The 24,674-nt window shown below is 38.5% G+C and overlaps 1 protein-coding gene across 3 annotated transcripts in view; it reads right to left on the bottom strand.

The window, feature by feature from the left end:
• Positions 1–12,124, bottom strand: part of LOC131232497 (uncharacterized) — a 35,733-nt gene extending 23,609 nt beyond the window's left edge. The window contains exons 1-2 of one of the 3 annotated variants that reach the window (XM_058228770.1): positions 11,192–12,121; positions 9,585–10,321 (exon numbers count right to left, since the gene is read on the bottom strand). In XM_058228770.1, the coding sequence (XP_058084753.1) occupies positions 10,264–10,321; positions 11,192–11,547 (414 nt within the window). In that variant the 5' untranslated portion in view covers positions 11,548–12,121 and the 3' untranslated portion in view covers positions 9,585–10,263. Of the gene's footprint in view, positions 1–9,584; positions 10,322–11,191 lie in introns of those variants that run through there. The other 2 variants (XM_058228768.1, XM_058228769.1) reach the window with 2 other exon arrangements.
• Positions 12,125–24,674: the final 12,550 nt, after the last annotated feature.

Raw genomic sequence — 24,674 nt, 5'->3', positions numbered from 1 at the left:
CTTTCAGTTCTGACGACCTCTATTATTATTTGTCGTATCTCATCTTATGTTATTACTCTTGCTGCGGGAGCCGATCCATGCGACCCTGCTCTTGGTGGCTGCAAACCCTCTGGTTGCTGTTCGTGGCCATTTACAGTGGCCATCACAGGATGAGCCACGACCTGGGCTACATTGTGAGCAAGAGTAGTCAATGCTTCTCGGAGGCTTCTGCATTCCTCCATTAAAGTTGTTTGTGCACGAACCATCTCAACTATGTGTTCGTCCGTAGACGGTAATGGATTTTGACTCGTCTCCGCCATGCATACAGCGGCTTCTCCGCTTCCTGATTGTGTTGTTGCTGGAGTAGGGCAAGGGTATGTTATCATGGGAGGATTTAACGGGAAAGAATTTCTATTGGATCCTTTGATGCTTTCGTAGGATCCTGGCGATCTTGGCATAGCAGCTTGCAGAGACATCGTTTGCGACAGTGTGGTAAATTTCAGAGAAAACGATTCGTTTTCTAAGGGTGACTTACCTTTCTCCTTTCTGGTGCATCGAGTGGCTACAACAGGGAGGGCTGGAAAGTCTTGCGAAGTAAAGGAAGGAGTTGGAAGATCTTCCTGGGTATAACAGAGGTGAAGCAAGTGCGGGGCTCCGCTTCACAGCATTACGCGTAATTGGTCCTTTGATCATCCATAACGAAGCTGGATTGACAACTACACGAGATCGGGTCTTTGATTTCTTTGGAGGTGCCATGATCCATTCTTCATCATTATCTTGAGCTATCGGTGATGCGGAAATCACTCCTGTCATAGCTTGCGGTGCGCTATTTACGGTCGAAACGTACTGGTTCTTTCGGTTCAGAGATTTATCACGAGCATACTCAATGACAAATCCGGTCAATGTGAAGTAGAAAACTGTTTTATCAAGAGAAGCAGCCATTGCAATCAAATAAAATCGTAATTCCTGTGAAAGACAATAATATATCAATAATAGGGATTTGAATAAATTTGTGCTTTATTTTGGAGATGAAGAGGAGGATGTTCCCGTTAAGAGTCATCATTTTGGCGTCGATACAACGCCAAACAATAATGAGAGTTCTCTAAATAGTTTTCTAAGTTAATATTGAATAAGGAGAGTCCCCAGCAGAGTCACCATTTTGTTTTGACAATGAACGAATGTATTTTGATAGGGGAATTCTCATTCAATAATTAACAAAAAAAGAATGAGATGACAGTCATTATAAAATATTTTATTGATTCCAGAATTCATTTACATCCTCATATTTTCCTTGATTCAAAATTAAAGCATACAATTATGAAACACAATAATCAAATCTTGCTCGAATATCGATTTCGGCAGCATTTCAATTCATGATATGATCTTCCGAATGCAGAAACTATTGTAAAGAAATGATGTCTCCTTGACGATCAAGTTGATCCTTCAAAATTTATTTTCCCTTCGAATCAATCAGACTTTTGGAAGAATTACGAAGATGCAAATCATGATTATGAAGTCATTGCACGCGCAACATTCTTGTTGCATGCGGTGCAATGAACTTCAGGTGCTCCATTGCGCGGCCACCCTGTTGCGCGCCGCACAATAGGTATCCTTCAATACCTTGCAAAATCTGGAGAACTTTCTAATCTTCTGCTAGCTCCTGGAGTCTTTGTATGTTACAAATGAAGAGAGAGGAGGGGCATTTATAGGCAATCACACGTGTAAAGCCTGAATTCCGCGCAGTATCTCCCTGCTGCGCGAACCCTGAAATCCTATTGCGCGCCGCGCAATGGACCATGATCAACATACTGTTGCGCGCCGCGAAACCAAACTATATTGATTCTCATTTTCTCCTTTTCTTAAATTTATGCTCCAACAATGGTAAAAAGAATAATTATAATAATAAAAGATGGTTGATTCTAGTGATTTACATTTTCCCCATTTTCTTGATAAATTTTCATTTTTTTTGGGCCAAAATAAAATTTTCGAATGACACGGGCCTGTATCATCCAATACCGTCTGATATGTCCCTTACCATATCAATTTTTGGCCCTTGTTGATATGCCCCTCAATACCCATATTTAAAAGCTTTATCCATACAGGTAATGGTCTTGTTACTGATTGTCATGGTATAGAGTATGACATGCCTATGATGAAATAAACTTGTATAGTCTGTTTATTCCATAGCAAGTAAGGTTGCATTTGAATGTATCTGTTGAGCTGAATCACACTTACTAATTTAGTTACAGGAAATGGTGAAACTGCAATCGCCTTGGCAGTCATTGAGGGACTGAACTCTGAATTTCAATTCTGTTACTTTCACGGTGGACTTAACAAGAAAGTAACTGCAATTCCATAGCTAGTTTCTAATTCCGACTGTTTGGAGATTTCATTTACACATTCATTTTTCTGATTGGTTGAACTAAATATGCACAATTCAATTTATTTGTACATTCAAACACACTCTAAGATATTCGTTCTAATATCCGAATCACATATATTTGGTAGACTACATGCTACAGCAACCCGACGTCACATACAAATTAGTTTCCAAGAAATGCATCCCGAAACACTTACCTTGTCCTATAAATTGCATGTGTAAATATACACACATGCAATGTTTTCTGTGTCATTATCAATGGTTGTATTGCACTCTTAGGATACAGAAACATATCAGTTAATGCATGGGAAATATCGGATGTATCATGTAATGTATCCATGTTTTTGAGAATCATGGGATCAAATTTTTTTAGTGAAACTTCAAGGATTATTAGAAAAGACATTAATACACACTTAGAAATCAAAAGATCACAAAAAAAAAAAAAAAAAAAAAAAAAACGGGTGCACTCAGTAGGATTTACGCATGGGGTTGACCTCAGTAACTCTCTAGAGTTCACGGAGCTCACAAGGCTACCTGTAGGGATACCAAGTCTAAGGCCGCCAATCCATCAATGAAAGGAGAGCTCTTATAAAGGTCACCCTTCCCCATTAGTTATAATTAAATCAAGCCAGGAACCTAGGGGTTCTTATGCACGGTTGGCCTATCCATGGATGAACCATAGAGCTCACACTATGACTCTCTTTTTCTTCGCCTGTATGACCCAAGTCCATTCATAAGGGGCCATTTTCTTTCACCCATCCCCATGGCGCTACCAAGAGCGAAACAAACAGCATAGGTCTTATGCATGGTTCGCCTTCATGGGCTTTGAGCCACTAGCGTTCACCGTTGCTCATATAATATTTGGAGAATTGATGATACAGTATAGGTCTTACGAGTGGTTGGCCTTCATGGGCTTTAAGCCGCTGGAACTCACCGTTGTCTGTATAATATTTGGAAAATCAGTGACACTTTTTATTACTCATAGGTAGCTTTTTCTGTTGCTTCCCCCATGTTGCCCACATTGCCATGTAGGTCTTATGCATAATTAGAGATAATTGGCGATATTCTCTAATAATTGGAGATAATCGGCGATATTCTTTGACAATTGGAGATAATCGGCGATATTCTCTGATAATTGGAGATAATCAACAATATTCTTTAATAATCGGCAATATTCTATGATAATTGGAGATAATCAACGATATTCTCTGATAATTGGAGATAATTGGCAATATTCTCTAATAATGGGAGATAATCGACGATATCCTCTGATAATTGGAGATAATCGGCGAAGCCTTTTCAAGGCATGTACATAACCTTTTGAAGGTCGCAGTAATAATTTAGTGAAGGTAATAGTTCCAACCAATTGTCGTTCTGCAGCATTATTATTGACAATTATTGTCAAAAATATATTTAAAGGGATATTTGGAGACAATATCTCTCTGACTTTTCTTTTTATTAATCACTCATCATCCTCGCTTCATCAAAGAAGGAAGGTTCATGAAGATACATGGTTACAGATCGCGTTGTTACATGACTGTTCGTCTCATTACGTTTGTTACATGGTCGTACCCTTTGGGCAGGACTTTCTTGAATAATGTTTGCAATCAAAACTTTATTCCTTTCAAGCTCCAAGCTCTAAGCAAGATGTTGGATGAGGCTAGAGATGAAGGATTAATTGAAGGCTTTAAAATTGGCCAATATGACCTTCATGTGTCTTATCTACAATTTGCCGAAGAAACTTATTTTATGTAAACCCAAGAGGGAGCATGTGCAGGATCTAAAAGCAAAACTTTTGGAATTAGCTTCGACGGAAATGATGGGAAAGAGCTTGCTTTGATTATGGGCTGCAAAGCGGGACCTCAACTTACCTACATCTTCCTATGTGGGTTCCCATTGAAACGATTGTACGATTCAGATATTAACAGAATGGCAAGAAGGTTAGCTATATGGAAAAGCAGATCCTGATAATTGGGTAGCAAGTTGCCACTCGCTAAGCGACTATGGCTGCAATGCCAATGTATTTTGCATCACTCTTTCATTGTCCTATAAGCATGTTGAGTAAAATGGAAAATTATCAAAGAGATTTTCTGCAGGAAGGTCTGACAGAAAAGACAATGTCCATCTATTGTCTTCAAGGGAGATGTACAAATATATCTCCTAGCGCAGAGAAATATCTTTGAAATTATGAAGAAAGCTCCTCTGCACAAATAGTTATGTCAATATGGAGACGAGAAGTTGGTGCTATAGACATTAAAATTTGGTGTTTGGGGTTTCGCAAGGAGGTCAAAGCGATTATTTTGAGAGATTAGGTGCCCAGGTGGTATGGGTCCCTATCTTCAGGTGAGATTTAAATGAGGTTGAGTTTCTTAATCTTATGGGATCATGGTGATTGCTCATCTAAGGGAGGATAGGAGATAATGGTTATGATCCATCACATAACTTTTCAGTTAAACCTCTCTATCAAAAACTTCTGGGTATGTAAATTAGGTGATTTCCTTGTATCTAGAATCTTTGTAACATTTTAGGTTTTGTGTTGCCTGTTTACATGGGTTTTAATCAGCATTTAAAGTATCAACAATATCGGCCAATATATCTTGTATCCCACCTGTGCAATACGAAACGCAAAAGTAGTGGGATATATCCCACATGTTCGACCCGATGAGCATTTTCAATTTTCGATCCTTTTTTTTCTATAAATCATGTTAAATCAATGTCAAATTGTTATTTATTCATGATTTTTCATGTTTTGCATGAAAAAACATGGATTGGGAGCTTCAATTTTGAGATTTGGAAGAGAGACAGAGTTAACGAAAATTTTAAAAAAAAAAAAAAAATCAAAATTTCTCTATTTCTCGCAAATCGGTTGCAATCTTTGTGTCCAAACATAAAAACAAATATGTATGTAACCTAATCTATTGATTCTTCTTTTGCTTTGGAATGGATTGCTTGTGTTTCCACACATCTTCTTAAATTTATAAATTATATGAATAGAGTTTGAATAAACTTACATCAAATTAGTTAGACAACACATAGATTAGGGCCCCATACAAAGAAAACCTGTTATGTGCACTTGTTTTTTTCTAATGTTTTGATTTATAAGTGTGTATTGATGTCTTTTTTAACAATCACTGAAGTTTCATTGAAAAATTCAACCAATTTCCCAATGTTTCCCCTTGTTTCCGACAACAATGATACATTATGTGATACAACCGATATATCCCATGCGATAAATAAAATGTATCCATACCCCAAGGGTGCGATACTTAACGTGATACCGATATTTCGAACACTGGTTTTAATTGATATAGACTTTAATAGATATTCACAAACATTGCCAGGATATACATAGAAAGAAATGAGAGAGCACATAGTTGAAAAGCTTTTATTAAATCTTTCATTAATCTAAATTTTTATTACATTACAAGTTGTGGTCTGGCACAGACCCTTAATTACATTCAATGGATAACCCTTGAGTCTAAGGCAATACTCAAGAAAAGCCATGATATATACATATATAATGAAATAGAAAATAATAAATGCCACACAATGCAAATGACATGTGCTAGGCTGAGTATTGCTCCTTGTATTTAGAATGTTCAAAACGTAACTCGGGTGATCTACAAGACATTTGTCATCAATTATTTTAGGCCCCAGGCCCCTCACGCGATGAGATTGCATGTATATATACACACTATCTTAACAACAATCACTTTAGTACAGAATCCATGACATCGTTAATAGAAGATGGACAAATGTCGAGATATGGTAATATGCGTGTTCTGTGTATGTATCTCCAAGACTGGGAGCATTGAGTTATATCTATGGAGAACACATCATTGCATAATAAAAGATAGGCAACCCGAGGTTGTTGTAGAATAAGAGAGGCCAATGGGCAATGCTTGTTTGTGTACGAGACATCATGGACACCATACTAGAGAGAGAGAGCACCATACAGTGGTTTGGCACTCATACAAGTTATTATGATGCTTTGGTCATCATGTGAGTAAGCACAAGACTTAAATCAAGTAATAAACATCACCCGTGGAAGGGGGATACTGGGGTTAGCATGCCACTTGGCTATCTATAAAAGGATTAGTGCAGCCAGCAAGGGATGAGAACGGCCCACTGCTTTGACCGAGCAGCACACTGAAGTCAATATGACCCTGAGGGGGGCAACGCAAACTGTTGTCAGGAAGGCACCAGCAATATGGCACCAAGGCGATGAGCTAATACATGAGGATGCTGGTAACCACAAGTCATTGCCGTGAGGGCATCAGCACCTCTACACAAGGCGCGGATGATTATGGTGAAGACACTGGCAGCATAGCGCCAAAAGGGTGTAGGTTGCCAGGCATCATGAAGGCACGGGGTCGTTACTGCCTAGGATGTTAGTAACGTGGTGCCAGGATAGCACGGAGCTTCCATTGTCGAGATGCTAGCAATGCAACGGTAGCTTCCATTGTCAAGATGCTAGCAATGCAACAGTAGGAGGGTGTTGATCATGCAAAGGCCACTCAATGAGGGTGCATACGTGATTAAATGCATGAATGTTGAAGTGCATGAGGATGTAAACATGTTGAAGTGCATAAGGATGAGAACATGTTGAAGGGGCATTGAACAGCATGAAGGCACTTGATGATGGATATGATGAAGTCATTGGATGGTGGTCATGATGAAAGGACCGGATGGTGGACCAAGGTGAAGGCGTTGTCGTTCAATTAGCATGCTACCACTTGGTGAGTATGGTTGCACTTGATGAGTTTGCATGAGATGTGATGACATGTTGTTGGCTTGCATGAGACATTATAACACATGTTAGCTTGCATGAGATGTGATGACACATTGTTTGCTGACCTTCCGGGCCATCTTACGAGTGGGCACTGGTAATTTGGACAATCTCAGAAAAGGGTGGAATGTGCGGCATGTCTGACGAATGATGTATAGTGAGCCATATGCACGAGGGCTAATGTGGCCTCTTTAACAACCAACAACATTAGTGTGGCCCACTTAACGATGTACACAACCCGTTTAGTAAAAGTGCACTTGTGAATACAGCCTATTTAGGGATAACGCGGCCCACTTGGAGTACACATGGCCTATTTAGTGATAGTATAGCCCACTTGGAGTGAATATAGAAGGGAGAGCAAGACACTTGAAATGCATGCACATATGGATGTGGAGTGTGTGCACATGAAATGCATGGGAGATGAGGTGCGATATATGCATGAGATATGAGATAGAATACATGAGATTTTGGATATGGAATGTATGGGAGTGACATATGCAAATACATAAGAAAGTGATGTGGTGGAGTTCTAGAGAATGGGTAACAAACACCTATAATGAGGAGCGCATCTGGTAGTGTGGCCATTGCATTCTAGAGCGAACGCACTACGTGGTGCAGACACACCATGGGTAGCACAGACATGCACTAGATTACACAGACACACATCAGGTTGTGCGGCCATGCATGCAAATGAGCGCAGATGCACTAATGGTCTGGACATGAAGAAGTCCCACAACCTCTCCAAGGGGAGAACTTTGTCCACCGCGGAAAAAAAAAAAAAAGAAAAAGAACAGAGAGAGAGAGAGAGAGAGAGAGAGAGAGAGAGAGAGAGAGCCTTAAGGGATACTTATAGGTGATCCATCAAGCTAGGCAACCCTAAGGTGACAATTGTCCACACCAACAAGCAAGGGATACGTGTCGCATTTCCCATTAGTGGGTCTAGAAGATTCCCATCATCCAGCGCTCACAACCTAGTAGCATTGTGTAGCCTCGGAAAAATGCTCGTATCTCTCTCATTAGAAGTCCGATCGAGGTAATCATAAGCTCGATAAAAACATAATTCGATAAGCTTTCCAATGGTACCGGAATGACCTTATTTGAAGACCATTTAACTAGTTGAAAGTGAGGCCAATGTCCTGATGATGTAATCCATGCTACCCGCAAAGTCAACTATGCATGACTTTAATAAACCAACCGGATCTCCCTCGTTACACATAGGATCTGAGTAATCTTGAGCTTGTTGGAAAGGTATATACCACTTTATTTGGAGACCATTTGGTCGATCACTGTTTGGCCCGAAGTCCTTCCTTTGCAGTTTCGCTCCCACATCAACTCTTGGTTGTGTGCACGGAGAACTTCATACCAACCTTAGCCCCAACGCAATTTAGAAAATTGATTTTTTCCATTGTCAACACTATTGTACTCTTATCATTTTGCTATGCTACTTGAAAAAAAAAACCCTTTATAAGTAACTACCCCATGTAACGAACCCCAACCAAATGTCTTTTCAATATCTAACCAATTCTTCTAACCCACTATAAACTTTCTCCTTTAAAAATTCCTCTATCCCTTTACAAATACCTTCCCAGGCACAAGACGCGACCCTCTACAAAAATAACACTCACAAGGGGAGCAACTCAGGTGGGTTGGGTCAGGTTGAAGGTCAACTTGAGCCCAACCCAACCTCAAAGAGGACTAAACCCAAAACGCAACCAACCCAACCCACAACCCGACCGACCGAATTCCAATCCGAGGTGCCCAACCCCAACCCAAAGTCCTCTATACCCAACCCAACTCAACCCAAATACATGTGATTATTCCCAAACCCAACCTATATTTGCTCAACACAAATTCAAATCGGGTTGGTGTTTTTCTACCTAAACCAAACCCAAGGACCTTGACAACCCGATCCAAACTCCGGTTGGGACTCCGGTTGGGATACCTTGACAACCCGATCCAAATTCAAATCGGGTTGGTGTTTTTCTACCTAAACCAAACCCGAGGACCTTAACAACCCAAGGTGCAGCCCTGGCACTTACAACAATCTTTCTCATAGATCATCTTCCACCTAAATATTCCACAAAAACTTACTTAAAGTGCAAACAGTTCCACATTCTAGTTTTGATAATGCTCATCCACAAGCATCCTTCCACTTCATCAAATGGAAGTTGGAACTAATGGTCCACTTGCTTGCCTTCCCAAAGGAAAACTGCATTGGGTACTCCCCATAAAGAAATCAAAACGCGGTTTGGAAGTGCAGTTCATCCTAGGACCAAACCAGTATGACTTTTGAATCCATGTTCTCCACATCAGCCACCAATTAACTCAAGAAAAGAAAAAAAAAATGAAATGGAAAGAAGGCCTGGAAGAGAAGACTTAAAGAGTCATAAACCCGCCAAAGGATTACCAATACTTCCACTCAGTGATTTCTATTCAAGCATCTGCAGTCTCCATCACCAAGACCCAAAGATAGTTAAGAGTCCCTGTTCCCAAAAAGGCATGGCAGGGTAATAAATTGAAACATTATCCTGATTGCAATTTATTAATCGAACAACAAGATGTAGGGTTCTCTTCTCCATCCCAATATCAACAACCAAGCTATTCCCCCAAGTTAACTCTAATATCAAGCATCTCTCACCCTAAATGCACCAGAAATTCTTTGGCTGTACTAAATAAATAAATAAATTGGTGCCTACAAATAGCAACTGGCAAATGGCCATTTCCAAACAACCAGCCTTCAAATCATATAGGACATGAGTCATGAATCTTTCTTTCCTACCAAGACGGTCAATCATGCTATTCTTGTATTCTTACCTTTCATTTGTTTAAGTTTTAAGCCTTCATTGAGTGAAATTAGATCTAGTAATGAATTGAAACCATAAGAAATCATACATTACACGAGTCGTATCATCCAAATAAAAAATGACAGTTCAGGTTCCATATCAAATGGCAATATCGCACGATCCTTTAGAATCACATCAGATACCCAACTTCAGGAAAAGAAATGCCATTCATTCCCCCTGATGAAAATAGGACAGATCCAACTTCAGCCATCCATACCATGCTGCTTCTTCCGAATCTCTCCATCATCAAATCTCCAGGGGTCGCACACAATTCAAACCAAACCATAAAGACAATATTCCCTCCATTTAGCAAATTTATGCTTCTCCTCTCTTAATTTCAGCAAACACATAAGCACGTAAATAAAAAAATTTAAAAAAAATAATAATAATAATGTTAACTAGTATTTATGGTACAAATCACAGTGACCAAAACCACAAAAGCCTCAAACATGTGCAACATTTCGAGGAATCAAACCAGAACATCTCTGTAAGTTTAAGTAAAGCTACTATATTCAGTTATGTATTTACAAAAATGGTGAAGGACAAAGAAAACAATAAACAGGTAAATGTGGTTCGTAAGAACTTATAACAGTGCACTGCAAGCATATTGAATAAGTTGACTCAAAAAATTATTCCATCCTAAAATTCTTGATTTTGCTTTTCTTTCCTTTTCTTTTCTTTTTTCACCCCTCTTTTGTTGGCTTCTTTGCCAATAGAAAGCAACAAGGCATGCATCAAACGAAAAACAAGGGACTTGAAACAAACTAATAACTTTCGCTTAAGAACGGGACAGTGAGAATACTTCTTGATCATTTCAAATTAGTTACTAGCATTATTCGTTTACAAATTTAAAGAACTAATCACCTACAACATTCAAGCATTTTCTAATGCCCATAAATAGAGAGTTGTAAAAATTAAAGGAAAATTGAATTGGTGGTTATATTTATAAACGCTTTTAATCCATAAATGATCAAACCAATTTTTTATACATAATCTTAATAGGCTCCTAAAATCTAACAATTGAAAAACTAAACTGCATTTTAGCATTCCCATATTCAAGAAAAACCAAATATTCAAGCTGCAAAGATCATCTCGCAGGCAATAACAACCATATCAAGCAACATATGTATGGAAGAAAATCTGGATCCGCACCGATCCATAAATAAGAACAGTTAAAAGAGAAGAACAGATCAAACCTACCTTGGCTCGAATTCCCGGATCTCAACAAGTTCTTTGCCTAAGAAATCCATCCACTGCACTCTCCCCTTCTCGACCTCTTTTGGATCTGATCCCGACACTGGCTTCTTGAGGCTGCTCTTGGGCAAAAACTCAACATCAACGTCGTCCTCTACTTCAAAAACTTCCCCATCTACTCTCTCCTTGTCAGCCTCAACCTTCTCCTTCTCATCTGGCAACTGCCCGACAGCATCAGGAGCCGAAGAGACATGATGGGTATTTTCCAATTTCAATGGGCAAGGAGAGAAAATGGGAAGAGCGGATGATTTACAGAAGCAAATGAAGGAAGGGCAGTGGAACTTGTAAGACAAAACCCTCATCAAAATCCCCTGAATTGGAACTGATTACAACAAGTTCATAAAACCCATCTCATAACCCAACAGAAAAAAAAAAAATCAAAAATTTTGTAGAAGGAAAAAAAAAAAAAGAACAATATTCTTTTCTGGTTAGGATTGAAAAGGAAATGATTCAAGTTCCTTGAACTCGAACTGATTAAAAGCAGCTACAAAAATCCAATCTTTCCATTGAAGAAAGGAACCCAACTTCCTGCCTTTGCAAAAAAGGAACCAGCTCCAAATCTACTCTGAAAGAAGTAAAGGAAGGAATAAAAATTAAAAAAAAAAAAAATTTAAAAGCACCTTTCCTTTATTGGTTTTTGATAGTGAAAAGCCACCCAAAGGAAAGGAAAAAGGCAAGAGTTTTGCTTGTTTTCATTGCCAATGCCTCAGAAGGAGGAAGCAGGAAGATAGAAGAAAACCCAGAATTTTTTCTGGGTTTTATGGGAATTTGGGAGTGGAAACAAAATCCAATGCAATTTGGATGCAATGGGTGTCTCCCAAACAGGCCCCGAAATCGTCATCCAGAAAGGTCTTTGGTTGTTTTTATCTACCAAGGAGTAGAGTCCATGCAAGCAAGTAATTCCCGAAACTCCAAAAATGACCGTTTTACCCTCCCTCCTTAGCCTTTTTCATTTCTCCACTTTCCCATTTCAGCGCCTTGTAAAATACCGAGCGTTCTTGCGCGCGTCATTTCGACGGAGGCTTCACGTCCGACATCTAAACATGGAATACGTGTAGAAGATCCAATCCGTTCATCAGGTAGATAACACCGTGACTATGCTTTTCTCTAGATATAAGGAGTGATTGAGTAGAATAGGCTTCTAGTAAAATATGGAAAAAGCTTGCGTGATACGTAGAGGTGTGATATTTGTAGACGTGATCAACAACTGCACGCGGGTGAGATCCATTCCGTCCATCACGTGCGCCACCTCATGTTAGGCATTGATCCAAAACATCACAATATCCCAAAACTCAGGTGGGCCTAAGGAAACTGTGTAAAATCATCGTAAAAATCAGAATGGCATGATTTTTAAAGAGGTCTTCGTCTTCATTACACAAGTAATATAAGTGGATTGGATCGCATATATAAAATAAGGTGGCCGCATACACAACCAACGATGGTTGTCCCAATCCAACTCATTGCTATGATGTGGAATACCTGAGTTCAAAAATAGAGTGGTTCTTCGAGGGACCGTTCATCTTCATGAAAGGAGTCGTATGAACGTATTGGATGGCATAATATATATATATATATATATATATATATATATATATATATATATATATATATAGTTTTATATATATATAAAACTACTGTGGCCCTATGTACAAGTAATATGGGCGTTCCATCCCAACTCTTTCTTACGGTGTGGGGCACTTGAGTTTGGGAATAACTTGATTTTTCATAAAGGACCTTCCCGTTGGTGAGATGGGTCATATTAATGGATTGGATGGCACGTGGCCCGCACAAAACTAATGGCGTACGTCCCATCCCAGACCTTATGGGGGTGGTGTACTGCTTAGATCGGCAAACCATCAATATTTAAGCTACAAAAACTTCGGAATACTTGAAAAGTGTGCCCACGTGATTTTAGGTTCACAAAATAATCAAGGGTGTAGATTACCTGATCAATGGCCCAGATCTCAAAAATCAGTTTCATGTTGGCAAGTGTACCGCGAAGGCCTCTCTTTCTTTCTCACGCGACCGTGTACGCGTGACGGTCGGTAGTTTTACAGGAGAAAAGAAGATTAGCTGGAAGTTGTTTTGCTCCCTCCTCAAAATGGGAAAGACATTAATAGATGGAGGTGCACGAAAAATATATACACGTGTACAAAGCTATGTGCCATTTTTATCCTAATCCGAACCGTCTATATTGCGGGTCCCACGTTGGATGGAATATAGACTGAAATAATATTGATTGAACCATCGCTTTCTCTGTTATGACATATCTTTTTGTTGGATTTAAATGTTCATCATAGATTATCGCTATTTGGAAATCTCAGTCTAATTGCTATGTACAGTTCATGAAGAATAAAGAAAACGATTTTAACCCTTGTTTTTACAACGGTCTGTGTTGAATTTTGCAGTTTTGCGTTTGCACATCGGATCATTTGCCGCATGCATGAATGTGATGAGGTCGATCACCATATTCCTCGTTGGGCGAAATCCACTTCTCTAGGCTCCTCCAAGAGATACCTCGAATCTACGAGGAAAGAGTAATTTATGGAAATTCTTAAATTGGTTGATGATTAAAATAAACAAGTTTACAACCCTTTAAATGGGGATACTAAGTCTTTAAAATAGTTTTGGAACTTAATTATAAGTAAAACTCTTAAAATTCACAACTTACTGTAGATGGTAAACTTATTATTTATAGTCCATCATGATTTCTACTAGTCATCAGGTTTTCGTCCAAAATTAATAAGTGTCCTATTTGCCCAACTATGTAATCTTCATAATTATTTTAAGCATTTTTCATGTTGGATGCAACTCCAAGAGCCCAAGGGATAAAGAGTTACAATGAAACTAAAATTTACTAAAAAAATAGTAAAAACGAAAATAAAACAAAAATTCGATCATTGATATGATGGAATCTCACAAATTCAGCATGGGCAACTCGGTATAGCAAGTTGGATGACTAAAGTAGCTCGTCCTACCCCAAAATCACATGTGAGACGTCCAATAACTCATTCCGGTTTGCGAGATATACCCGTTTTAAGGTTCTAATGGTCCAAATTACTTCTACCTCCAATCAGGCCTCTTCTAGTCCATCTTGGGCATGAAATTGTATATGACCCACTCTACATCAGTCCCCTCCACTTTAAAAGAACTCGTCTTCGGGTTCTCATTCTGCTTTGGTTTATGATACTTGGTTAGGTCTGCGACATTGAAAGTTTGTGAGTTCACCATGTCATTCGTGAAAAGGCCGATCTATACGTCCTAGAGGGGGGATGAATATGACTATGCCAAATTAAAAAATAAATGCGGAATATAAAGAATGATAGCACAATTAAATAATAAAGAAGTACAAGTAAACAGCAACCTCAAATGTACTAGTATTGAGAGGTTGATATAAACTTAGTTCTAAGGACAACTTAACACCAAAAACCAAAGGCTTATGGCAGGACAACCTTATTAGAACGTTTGTAAGTATCAAAAACTCAAACTAATAGAGAGACAAAGGAAATAGTGTTGCAAAAATATTGATTTTAATAAAAATATTTTAATAATAAAAATAATATATAATATAAAAAGTTGTTTTGAAAAAACACTTTTCTGCAGGTTTTTGGGAATAGTCCCACATGGAAAAAAGAAGAGAAAAACCTATGGTTTATATGAAGGATGTGGAGTATTATAACATTTACCTACCTAGTCCGTGGACTATGGACCTTGCGTGTTCCAATGCGTAGCACTGGAACACCCGCACGCGCGCTCGCGCTCGGGCACGAGCTCGGGCTCAGTCTCGGTCTCGGTCTCGGTCACGAGCTCGGTGCGAGGGCGTGGGCATGTGAGGCAGTGTGGTTGTAGAGGCGCTAGTGGCGCACTTTGCACTTCGCACGTGTGCGAGTCGCGGTGCGACTAAGTGGCTATGGCGGGTGGCTAGTTAGCAGAGAGACTAAAGGACTGAGAGAGAAATCTCTTAGTATAAATAAAGGGCTCGCGAGTCGCAGTACGACTAAGTGGCTATGGCGGGTGGCTGGTTAGCAGAGAGACTAAAGGACTGAGAGAGAAATCTCTCAGTATAAATAGAGGGACTGAAAAGAGCTGTTGCAGCATAAACTGTAACAGCTGAGCCATTAGTGCAGGGTCCAGCTGTAACTGCTGCATGGCTAGCCCAACAGCTAGAAAATGGCTAGCTGTTGTCTCACAACAGTCAGCATGCAGCAGCTTAATGGTCCATGCACAACAGCCAGAAAACGGCCATAAAACGGCTAGTTTTCTAATAGCCAGAAATGGCTTAATGGAATTTAAGTTTTTAAACCATAACCCCCTAGCCATCATAGCCTATAAAAGGAGGACCTGGATGGGTTTCCAAACAATCTCAACTCACTCCAGCAAACCCATACGAACTGAGACAGCCAGCCCTTCTCCACTCATATATTCAAGTGTTTCCAGCAACATAGCAAGGCTTAAACCTTAGCTTGAAGAACAGACCAGCGGTGTGATCTAGAACGGTTCAACTGAACCAGTGGCTGAAGATTTGAACTGACCTGTGCAGAAGTCAAAACTCTTTTTCTCTTCTTTTCTTCTTCTTTTGGGATTTTTTCCTTTATACTGTAATACTGCCAAAAAGCGTGTAATTGAGTTCTATTTGGTGGGCCTTCGTGTTTGCTGAACGCAGACCCACACCAGGCTCTTCGTATCCTAGAAGCTGTTTGCTTGTAACCTATCAGCATACTCAATTCACTTGAGTAGGGGCAAATAACGCTTTAAGGACAGCGTTTCAGACGTGCTTCAGCCTGTCCTGATTTCTGATTATTTTGCACTTTTCGGTTTCCACATTATACAGAAATACATTAATCTATATAATCCCAACAAATAGCAAATAAAATAAACTAAGTTATTACAGTATTCCCACAAGTGCATAAAATAAATTACAACATTCTCCATAAATGCTTAAAATTAATTACAACATTCACACACATAAGCACATTCAATCATCCACCACAACTCCAAGAATTATAGTGGTTCGCTTGTGTGTACACCAACTGTTAGAAAACAGCCACATAACTACTTCACTCCTAATATCCACTCCCTTGGGATATTAGCATTCACTATGAAAAAAGGTTTTCCAAGGTTCACCTTAAAACCTTCACAATTGTGTCTTTGATTGGGTTACACAATTCCAAAAACCCCACACTGAGATTTTCTGAATCACCTCAGACAAACCAAAAAGAGATTTTTCTAGTACAACCTTAAAAACCAAAAAGAATATAACTTATCTAAAAATTCTCCTTTGAAGAAGTCCGGTAGAACCGATCCGATGTAGACGAAGATGTTTAATGTCTAGTCTCATAGATGAAAATGTTCTAGTTCTAAATAATTTTTAATTAAATCAACCTAGGCTAGCTTGATTTGATTTTAATCTCAAGAAAGAGGAAAACTCAAATCCCTTCTCAATATAAGATTGGAATAAAGATCTCAAAATCAAATAACAAAAGCTAATTAAAGAGAATATTAAATGAATACAATATAGCTTAAAAATATCACAACCTTATCTCTTAGAGTGGTGTCTTGATTTCGCTTTTATGAATGAATAAACTTTGAAATTCATGCTCTATTTATAGGTGAAAATACTGTTCACTCGACTGGTCTAAGGGTCGGTTCGACTAGTCGAAGGACCAACAAAATTTCAAAATTTTTGGTGCACTAAGATAAGACCGTTACTCGACTGGTCGAGTGGCTTGCTCGACTAGTCGAGTGAGACCCAGAAATGTTGTTGGACTTTGAGTCGAGCCTGCACGACCGGTCGAGCAGTCTCCAGGACTGGTCGAGAGCCCAATAGAAAATTTCAAAAAATAGCAACAAACCTTGAACTGGTCGAGAAAACTATTAAATTGGTCGAGCCAGTACTTAGACTAGTCGAATAAGGTCTAAGACTAGTCGAGAAAAGGACCTATAAACATATGAAATGACCCTCAAAGAATATGCAATGAATATGACACAATCTAGGGTCAATCTAGGGTCATCCAAACCTGTTTGTAAGTGGGAACAAATAAAACATCATTCGCTTCCGAATCTTGATATCTTGTGATACTTGAAGCTTGAGTTCGATCTCTTAAACTTGAGCTTGAGTTACGCTTGAGTTCTTAAGTCTTTAGTGTACGGTAGTTGAACTTCAAACTTGAACTTGAGTTCTTGAATTTAATCTTGAAAACATGAACTTTAACACGCTTCACTTCAACTTGAAGATGTAAGCAAGTTCGATGAAGATGTAGACAACTTTAAAATGCATGAACCTGACCACTTCAACTCAAAACATAATGCAAATACTAAATGGTTTGGCACAATAAATTTGACAGTACTATGGGTGCTAGATTTTCACAACAGCATTTACAATTCGGAAGATCAACAACGTAAGCGTTGTCATTGATCTTTCGGAGGATCAGTACCAGTCTAATCTTCTTGTTCTTCAACTTATTGTACATCCCAGTCAAAAATCTCTCATTGCGTAGATGGACCATAACATGGTTGCTTGTCGGCTTATTTCGTGTACTTCTCGTTCGATGAATGTAGCTTTGTTTACACCTCCACATGAATACCCATGATCCTGTCTGTCATATGTTATACCTTAATGCCCATGCCCATAAAATGACGACTCCACTAGGGAATCATTTCTCATTCAATATAAACTTGGAAATTATTGAGAAGACTTTTATCACCATTTGGCGTCATACAAACACCAAAGTGGTGACTCTCAACAAGAACATCCTCCCCTTCATCTCCAAAATAAAATATAAATTTGTCTAAATTCTTACTGACAATATATCGCATTACCTTTATAAAGAATTACAATTTCATTCTGTAAGTGCTAGGATGTTAAGCACACATAAGTTGTCAAATTTCGTAAAGACAAAACCACTTCAAAGTAGATCTTCAAAGATCGGTCTATCAAGCTCAAGATCGATCTATGTTCAAGAAAAGATCAAGCTCAAGATCGACTAATGTTCAAGAAAAGATCGAGCTCAAATTTAAGATACAGTCAGAGACTAAGCTCAAGCTAAAAAAGAATCAGATATTTAATATATCTCAGGTGGTATAAAACCTTAAAAAGACCTTCGGATTAGGTGCTTTCAAAATTGTTTAAATATGGATTTTTTCACTTGTTTTGCCTAGAATTTGGCCAGCCTAACTTTTGGTTTGGCTAGCATAGCTTCTTCGGCCAGCTCAACTTTAAGCCCGAAGCAATAACAAACTTTTGTTGCAAATTCAACTAGCCCAACTTTTGGTTCAGTTAGCCCAAACTTGAAATTTGGTTGGCCCGAGAAAGTTTGGGTCAAATTCTAGCAACATCAACTTTTGGAATTCAGTCAGCCGAAGGTCAAATTCGGTTAGCTGAATTGTACTGTTCAGCCAGCTGAAGTTAACCTCGGGCCAGCCGAATTTTGGATAATTCTTATCCCACGCAATCTGAAATCCGTTAGACCGAATCCACTGAACTTAGGCTAGTCGAAGCCTATCTCAGGTTAACTGAAGTTCTAACTTCTTTGCCTATAAATTGAGTTATTCTCTCATTCAGAATTATACAAGTTAATTATCAGAATTCTTATGCAAGAAAGAAAAAAGCTCAAGTTATTAGCAAGCTATTGGACGGTATTTATAATTTGTTTTAAATAGCTTTTTCAATTCCCTTTAGTCTCAAATCTTTCAAGTTTAATCTAAGAGGGTAAATTATACTCCTCTTTGAGATCGAAGAGAATTGAATTAAGTAGCTTTTTGGGTTCAACATAATTAAAATCAATAGAACCCTAGACCCTTTCTATCTACCTGAACACGGAACCATTTATATTCAAGAAAGAGGTCCTTCTACTACAAGTTTCTCCTACGTCTTCTACGGTGAAGATAAGTATACCTTCTATAACTCTTTTTATGTTTTGTCTGAGATCTCCTATGAAAATCTCAGTTTAGGTTTTGTCTGAGATAACTTGGTAAAATCAGTTTGGGTTTTTATTGTGATAGCCCATGAAAATCATAAGAAATTGTATCATGTTATTAAGGTGACCCTGTGAAAACCTTTTCATAGTGAAAGCCAAAATTATGAAGGAAGTAATTTTTGGAGTGGAGTAGGTGTGGCTGTTTTTAAAGCACAGAACGACTATAATTCTTTCTGCCATGTGATGAATACTTTTATTTTATTTGTGGTGGATTGAATGTATTTAATTTCAGTTGTGTGGTGAATATTGTAATTCTTTTATTTACTCTTACAAGTTAGAGGTTTTTATTTTAAAGAAATTCATGAAATAAGGTTGTCCTGCCTAAAACTTTAGGTGAAGGTTGTCATACGAGTTATTTGGAATCAATGTTTCAATATTCAAGTAATTGAGATCTTTGTTTTATTTACATATTCAGCACTTGTTTCAATTATTTGACATTGCCTTATTCACCCCCCCCCCCCCCCCCCCAAGGACATCTTAAGTTCTCCTTTTCACATTCAAATCGCAATGGCAACTTCTACAAGTAAGATAGTTTTATACTTCGTACCGACTGGGTTCGTCGTAGAATATGCTCACAATCAATATCTGAGCCGAAAGAAGTAACTAACTCCGACTAAAAGCGATACATTGTAAGCTACCATTGGGGTGATATATGTATCATCGTTAGCACAGGACGATAGCGAAGAATGGGTTGTCGTATCTCCATGGAGATCAAAAGTCTGAACCCGCTCGGCTATCAAACCAGCTTCAATGCAAATGATCAGAGGACCAGTCACACGAAATGCTGCAAAACAAAACCCAGAACTCACTCTGTCGTCGTTATACCCCGAAAACTCTCCCTGTTCTTTCACTTCGTAAGATTTCCCAGCCCTTCCCATCATAATTGTTTGATTTACTAGGAAGGAAAAAGGCAAATCACCTATGGAAAACGAATCATTTTCCACAAAATTCACTGCACCATCGTGAATAACGCGTCTGCAAACTGTATCAAGATCATCCGAATCCTACGGTAGTATTAAAGGATCCAGTGGAAATCCCCTATCGTCAAGTCCTTTCGCGCCAACATATACTTGTCCCACTTCAGTAATAGCTCAATTAGGGAATGGGGAAGCTGTTGTATGCATGGCAGAAACAAGTCAGAACCCATTGCCAACTACAAACGGGTGTATGGCTGAAATGGCACAGACACGAAGAACTTTAACGGAAGAATGCAGAAGCCTTCGAGAAGCATTAACTACTCTTGCTCACAACGTGTCTCAAATAGTAACTCCTCCTGTGATGGCTACTATGAACGGCCATGAACATCAACTCAAAGGCTCACAACTACCGAGAACCGGGTCACATAGATCGGCTCCTGGAACAAGAGTGATAGCCCGGGACGAAATGCGGCAAGTAATAACAGAGGTCATCGGGACCGAGAGAGAACAAGAGCATCCGGGAAGATTCCAATACAGGACGTCGTATCCCAGAGAAGTAGAGGATGTGCCATTCCCTACAAATTTCAAGCACCCAGATTTTCAGAAATTGAATGGTGATGAATCTCCAGAAGAACATCTCATGCATTTTATTACAACCATGGGTAATTTTTCTATAGTTTCATAATATTATTTACGATTGTTTAGCTCTTCTTTGACGGTAAAGGCGTTCCGATGGTATTCAAGCTTAGCTCTGGAATCCATACGAACCTAGGAACAAATGCAAGACGCATTCATGCCTAATTTTTTCTTTTCCAATCGAGATGTCAGCATCACCGAGTTAGCTTCTGTGCGGTAGAGGGAGAATGAGCCAGTAGAAAAATTTATCAATCGATGGAAAACCGCATCATGTAGACAATTGCCGGAAGAAGAAGAACATGTGAAAATGTTTGAATTTGTATGGAAACAGGGATCGCGTTTGGACTCACAAGTACCAACATAAGAACCATCTGCGATCTCACTATAAAGGTGCATGCATTAGAATTGATGACCAAGAAAATGCCTGCATTTCAAAATGAAACAGGTAAAAGAGGACAGAATAGATTGATGGCAAATGTCATTGATCAGGAAAAGAAGAGTAACGTTCCTCGCAACAAACGAAGAACGGAAGGAACAGAAGATACAAACCGTTATAGAGGGCACATTGGTGATAAGAGACCCAAACTATTTGATTCTCAGCACTTGATTATTCAATTAGTCTTAAAGTGATGAGCATGGCTAACATCATGAAATGATATATATATATATATATATATATATATATATTGGAAAGGGTAAGTTGGAAAACACTTAGCACGTTGGAAAAACTTGATACATGAGCTTATGCTCTTAAGTGATTAATGAAGAACCTATTTAATTGATTGCTCACTTGATTCAGCTCTAGGTTTTCAAATTTTCACTCTTGCCTTTATGGATTATACTCATTCATACTTGTTTACACAAAAGACTATTTTCTGGAAGAGGTTTGAACATTGAGAATTGAAGATTATGTCACGCATGTTTTGCTCGGGACTGAAAAAATGCTGGTTGGGGGTTTATTGAGTGTCAAATATTGTATATTTCCCCCTGTTTATATCATGGTTTTATGAACATGATAATGCTTAATGGGTATATTTTATACATGTTTGTATTGCGAGGTGAATCTGAGAGCCTAGATTGAAAAGAATACTAAAAGCATGGATTTAATGCTTAGGAATCACCAAGGCAAGGAATAGATCTTAGGAGACCAAGATTGAAGAACTCACATGCCAAAGATCCAAGGAAACCAAGTGAGAAATGAAGAGAATCGAAGATTTGAAGTGAAGAAAAGGAATCCTGAAAATTGTCCTGAAAAAAGATATTCTGAAATTCCGGGGCTAGAAAATATAGTTCGAAAAAGTGTCAGAATAGACTTCTATGGCATCGACAATTCCATCGAAGGCACTTCGATGGCATCGAAGGTGTAATCGAAGGTAATTCGATTCAATCGAGAATTTTAGGATTTTTCAAGCCAAACTTGCCAGACAGTTCTAGACAAGTTTCGATGACATCGAAGGCGTACGTAAATTTACACAGAGTGCGTAAATTTAAGCAGTTTCTAGATTTTGCCAACTCGGTGCGAAAGTTGGAGTTCCACAACTATAAATAGGACTGCCTAGGATACTCCAAAGCATCTTCTAGAGTTTAGAAAGGGAAATGAGGCTTAGGTGGAGCACCGACGACGTTCTTCTACTTCAATTTCTTCATGGGTTCTAGTAGATTTTTCTGTTTTTCTTATGTTTTTGAGTTAGCTATGACTAGCTAATCTCTTAGCTAAAGCTAAGAGGTGAAGTTTGTAGCGTGTTGCAATGTTTATCTTGCTTTGATTATTATTTATGTTAAACTTTATTGATTTCTAGTTTGAATTTAAGGAATACTTTCGATTTTCTATGATTTATTGTGACTCAAATTGCAATAGATATTACGATAGCTTTGGATATCTTCTTTTCTTGTTTTAAGATTGTGAGAGTAAATCCTATTGTTCACCATCGTCTCCTGGGCATGGTAAGGTAATGAAATCTCTTCCAATCATCACAATTCTCCTCCATTGAGAATTAGGTCAATGAAAAGTTCAGATTTGATTTAAATTGCTTTATCTTCCAATTGGATAGGATAGGACTCCAATTCCAATTGTGTTCCTTGAATCAAGCAAGGTAGCATCTTGATAGCTACAAGTGCATCCTTGGCGCTCTAGTTCCCTTTTGATATTTGATAAATCCTTCACAATTACTATCTTTTATTCAGATTTTAAATTTAGATCTTCTCCTAGTTCTATTTCTAGTACTTTTCAAAATACGTACAAGTTTAGTTCCTATGGATTCGACCTTGGTCTCACCGAGTTATTATTACATCGTGACCCTACACTGGGGGTTGTGAACAAGTTTTTGGCGCCGCCGTCGAGGACTATGGTTGTGTTTTTCTGGAATTAATTGGTATTAGAATTAGGTTAAGATTAAGGTTATTATTATTTTTAATTCTTAGGATTTTTTTTCCTGAAATTGCTTTTTGAAACTAACATTGTTTTCTATTTTGTAGGATCTTAATATAACAACTCCAATCAAGTAACCTCTTTCCAATTCTCTCTTTCTTTTCTAGATTTCTTATTTACTTTAGTTTTCTTTATTCTTAGGTTTAGTTTGGTTTAGTTACTTGAGGGTTGAGAGTGTTTCATGCCCAAGTAGGTCTATGACAACACCCTTCGTCTCTTGAGTGAAGGAGGATTAGTTGAAGGGTTGCCTATCCATCACAGGATTAGACACCACTTGCGACCCTCTGAGTCAATAGAAGTGATGGATGCAAATCAACCTCAACCTCAACCTCCAGTTGAGGAAGTTCAAGATGAAAATGAGGTGCATAATGCACCCCCACTTCATACTCTACAAGATTATTTACAACCGGTGGGGGTGAATACACCTTCCTGCATGATAGTTCCATTGAATGCATGAACTGTGGATATTAAACTAGGGGTAATTCAACTCCTCCCTAAGTTTCATGGACTAGAATATGAAAGTTCATACTTATATAATAAAGAGTCCAATGAGATCATATCTACATTGCACTTCCCAAACGTGTCTGAGGACACAGTTAGGGGCTGTTTGATTTTCTAACTACAACGGTAAAACAAGGTAAATACGTGTAAACATTAATTATGACTAATTTCACCTGTTTGAAATATGCGAGGAATTACATCTCGAAAATCGTTCACAAAAACCATGTTACAACTGATTTCAACTTGTGGGCCCCATCATGATGTATGTGACTTAACCACACCATCCAACTTTTTTAAACAACACCTTTTAGGGTATGAGTCCAAAAATGAGGCAAATCCCAAGGTCAAGTAAGCCACACCTTAAGAAATAGTGATTATAAAGACGTCAACGGTTGAAAACTATTTTTTACCTAGGGCCCACATTGATGTTTATTTGTCATCCAACATGTTCATAAGGTCACAAAGCCATGGATAAAGGGAAAACAAAATTATCAACTTGATCTAAAACTTCTAGGGCCCTCAAAAAGCTTTCAATGGTAGGAGCTCAATTCACATTGTTTCCTACTGTGTGGTCCACTTGAGGTTTAGATCTGCCTCATTTTTTGGATCATATGCTAAAATGAGCTGGTTAAAGGGATGAAGGTGTGGATAAGACACACATATCATGGTGGACCCCAAAAATATAATAATTTTTTTCTCGGGTGACGTGAGAGTGATATAAATGAAGGCTGCTGTCAATATCACCTCGAATATGCAACTGAAAATTCAAACGTAAATAATTAATACCCATTTACCCTGAATTACCACTGCAATTGGTAAATCAAACAACCCTTTAGACTGAAATTGTTTCCTTTCTCTTTGAAAGAAAAGGCTAAGTCGTGGTTACATTCCTTAAGACCTACGTCCATTGGCACATAAACTGAGATGACAGGGGAGTTCCTTAAACGGTTCTTCCCCTATCATAAAATGAA

The sequence above is a fragment of the Magnolia sinica genome, chromosome 18 (genome assembly GCF_029962835.1).
Source record: "Magnolia sinica isolate HGM2019 chromosome 18, MsV1, whole genome shotgun sequence".
Taxonomy (NCBI): Eukaryota; Viridiplantae; Streptophyta; class Magnoliopsida; order Magnoliales; family Magnoliaceae; genus Magnolia; species Magnolia sinica.
Note: the sequence above shows the minus strand (reverse complement) of the source record. Positions and strands in the feature narration are given on the sequence as shown.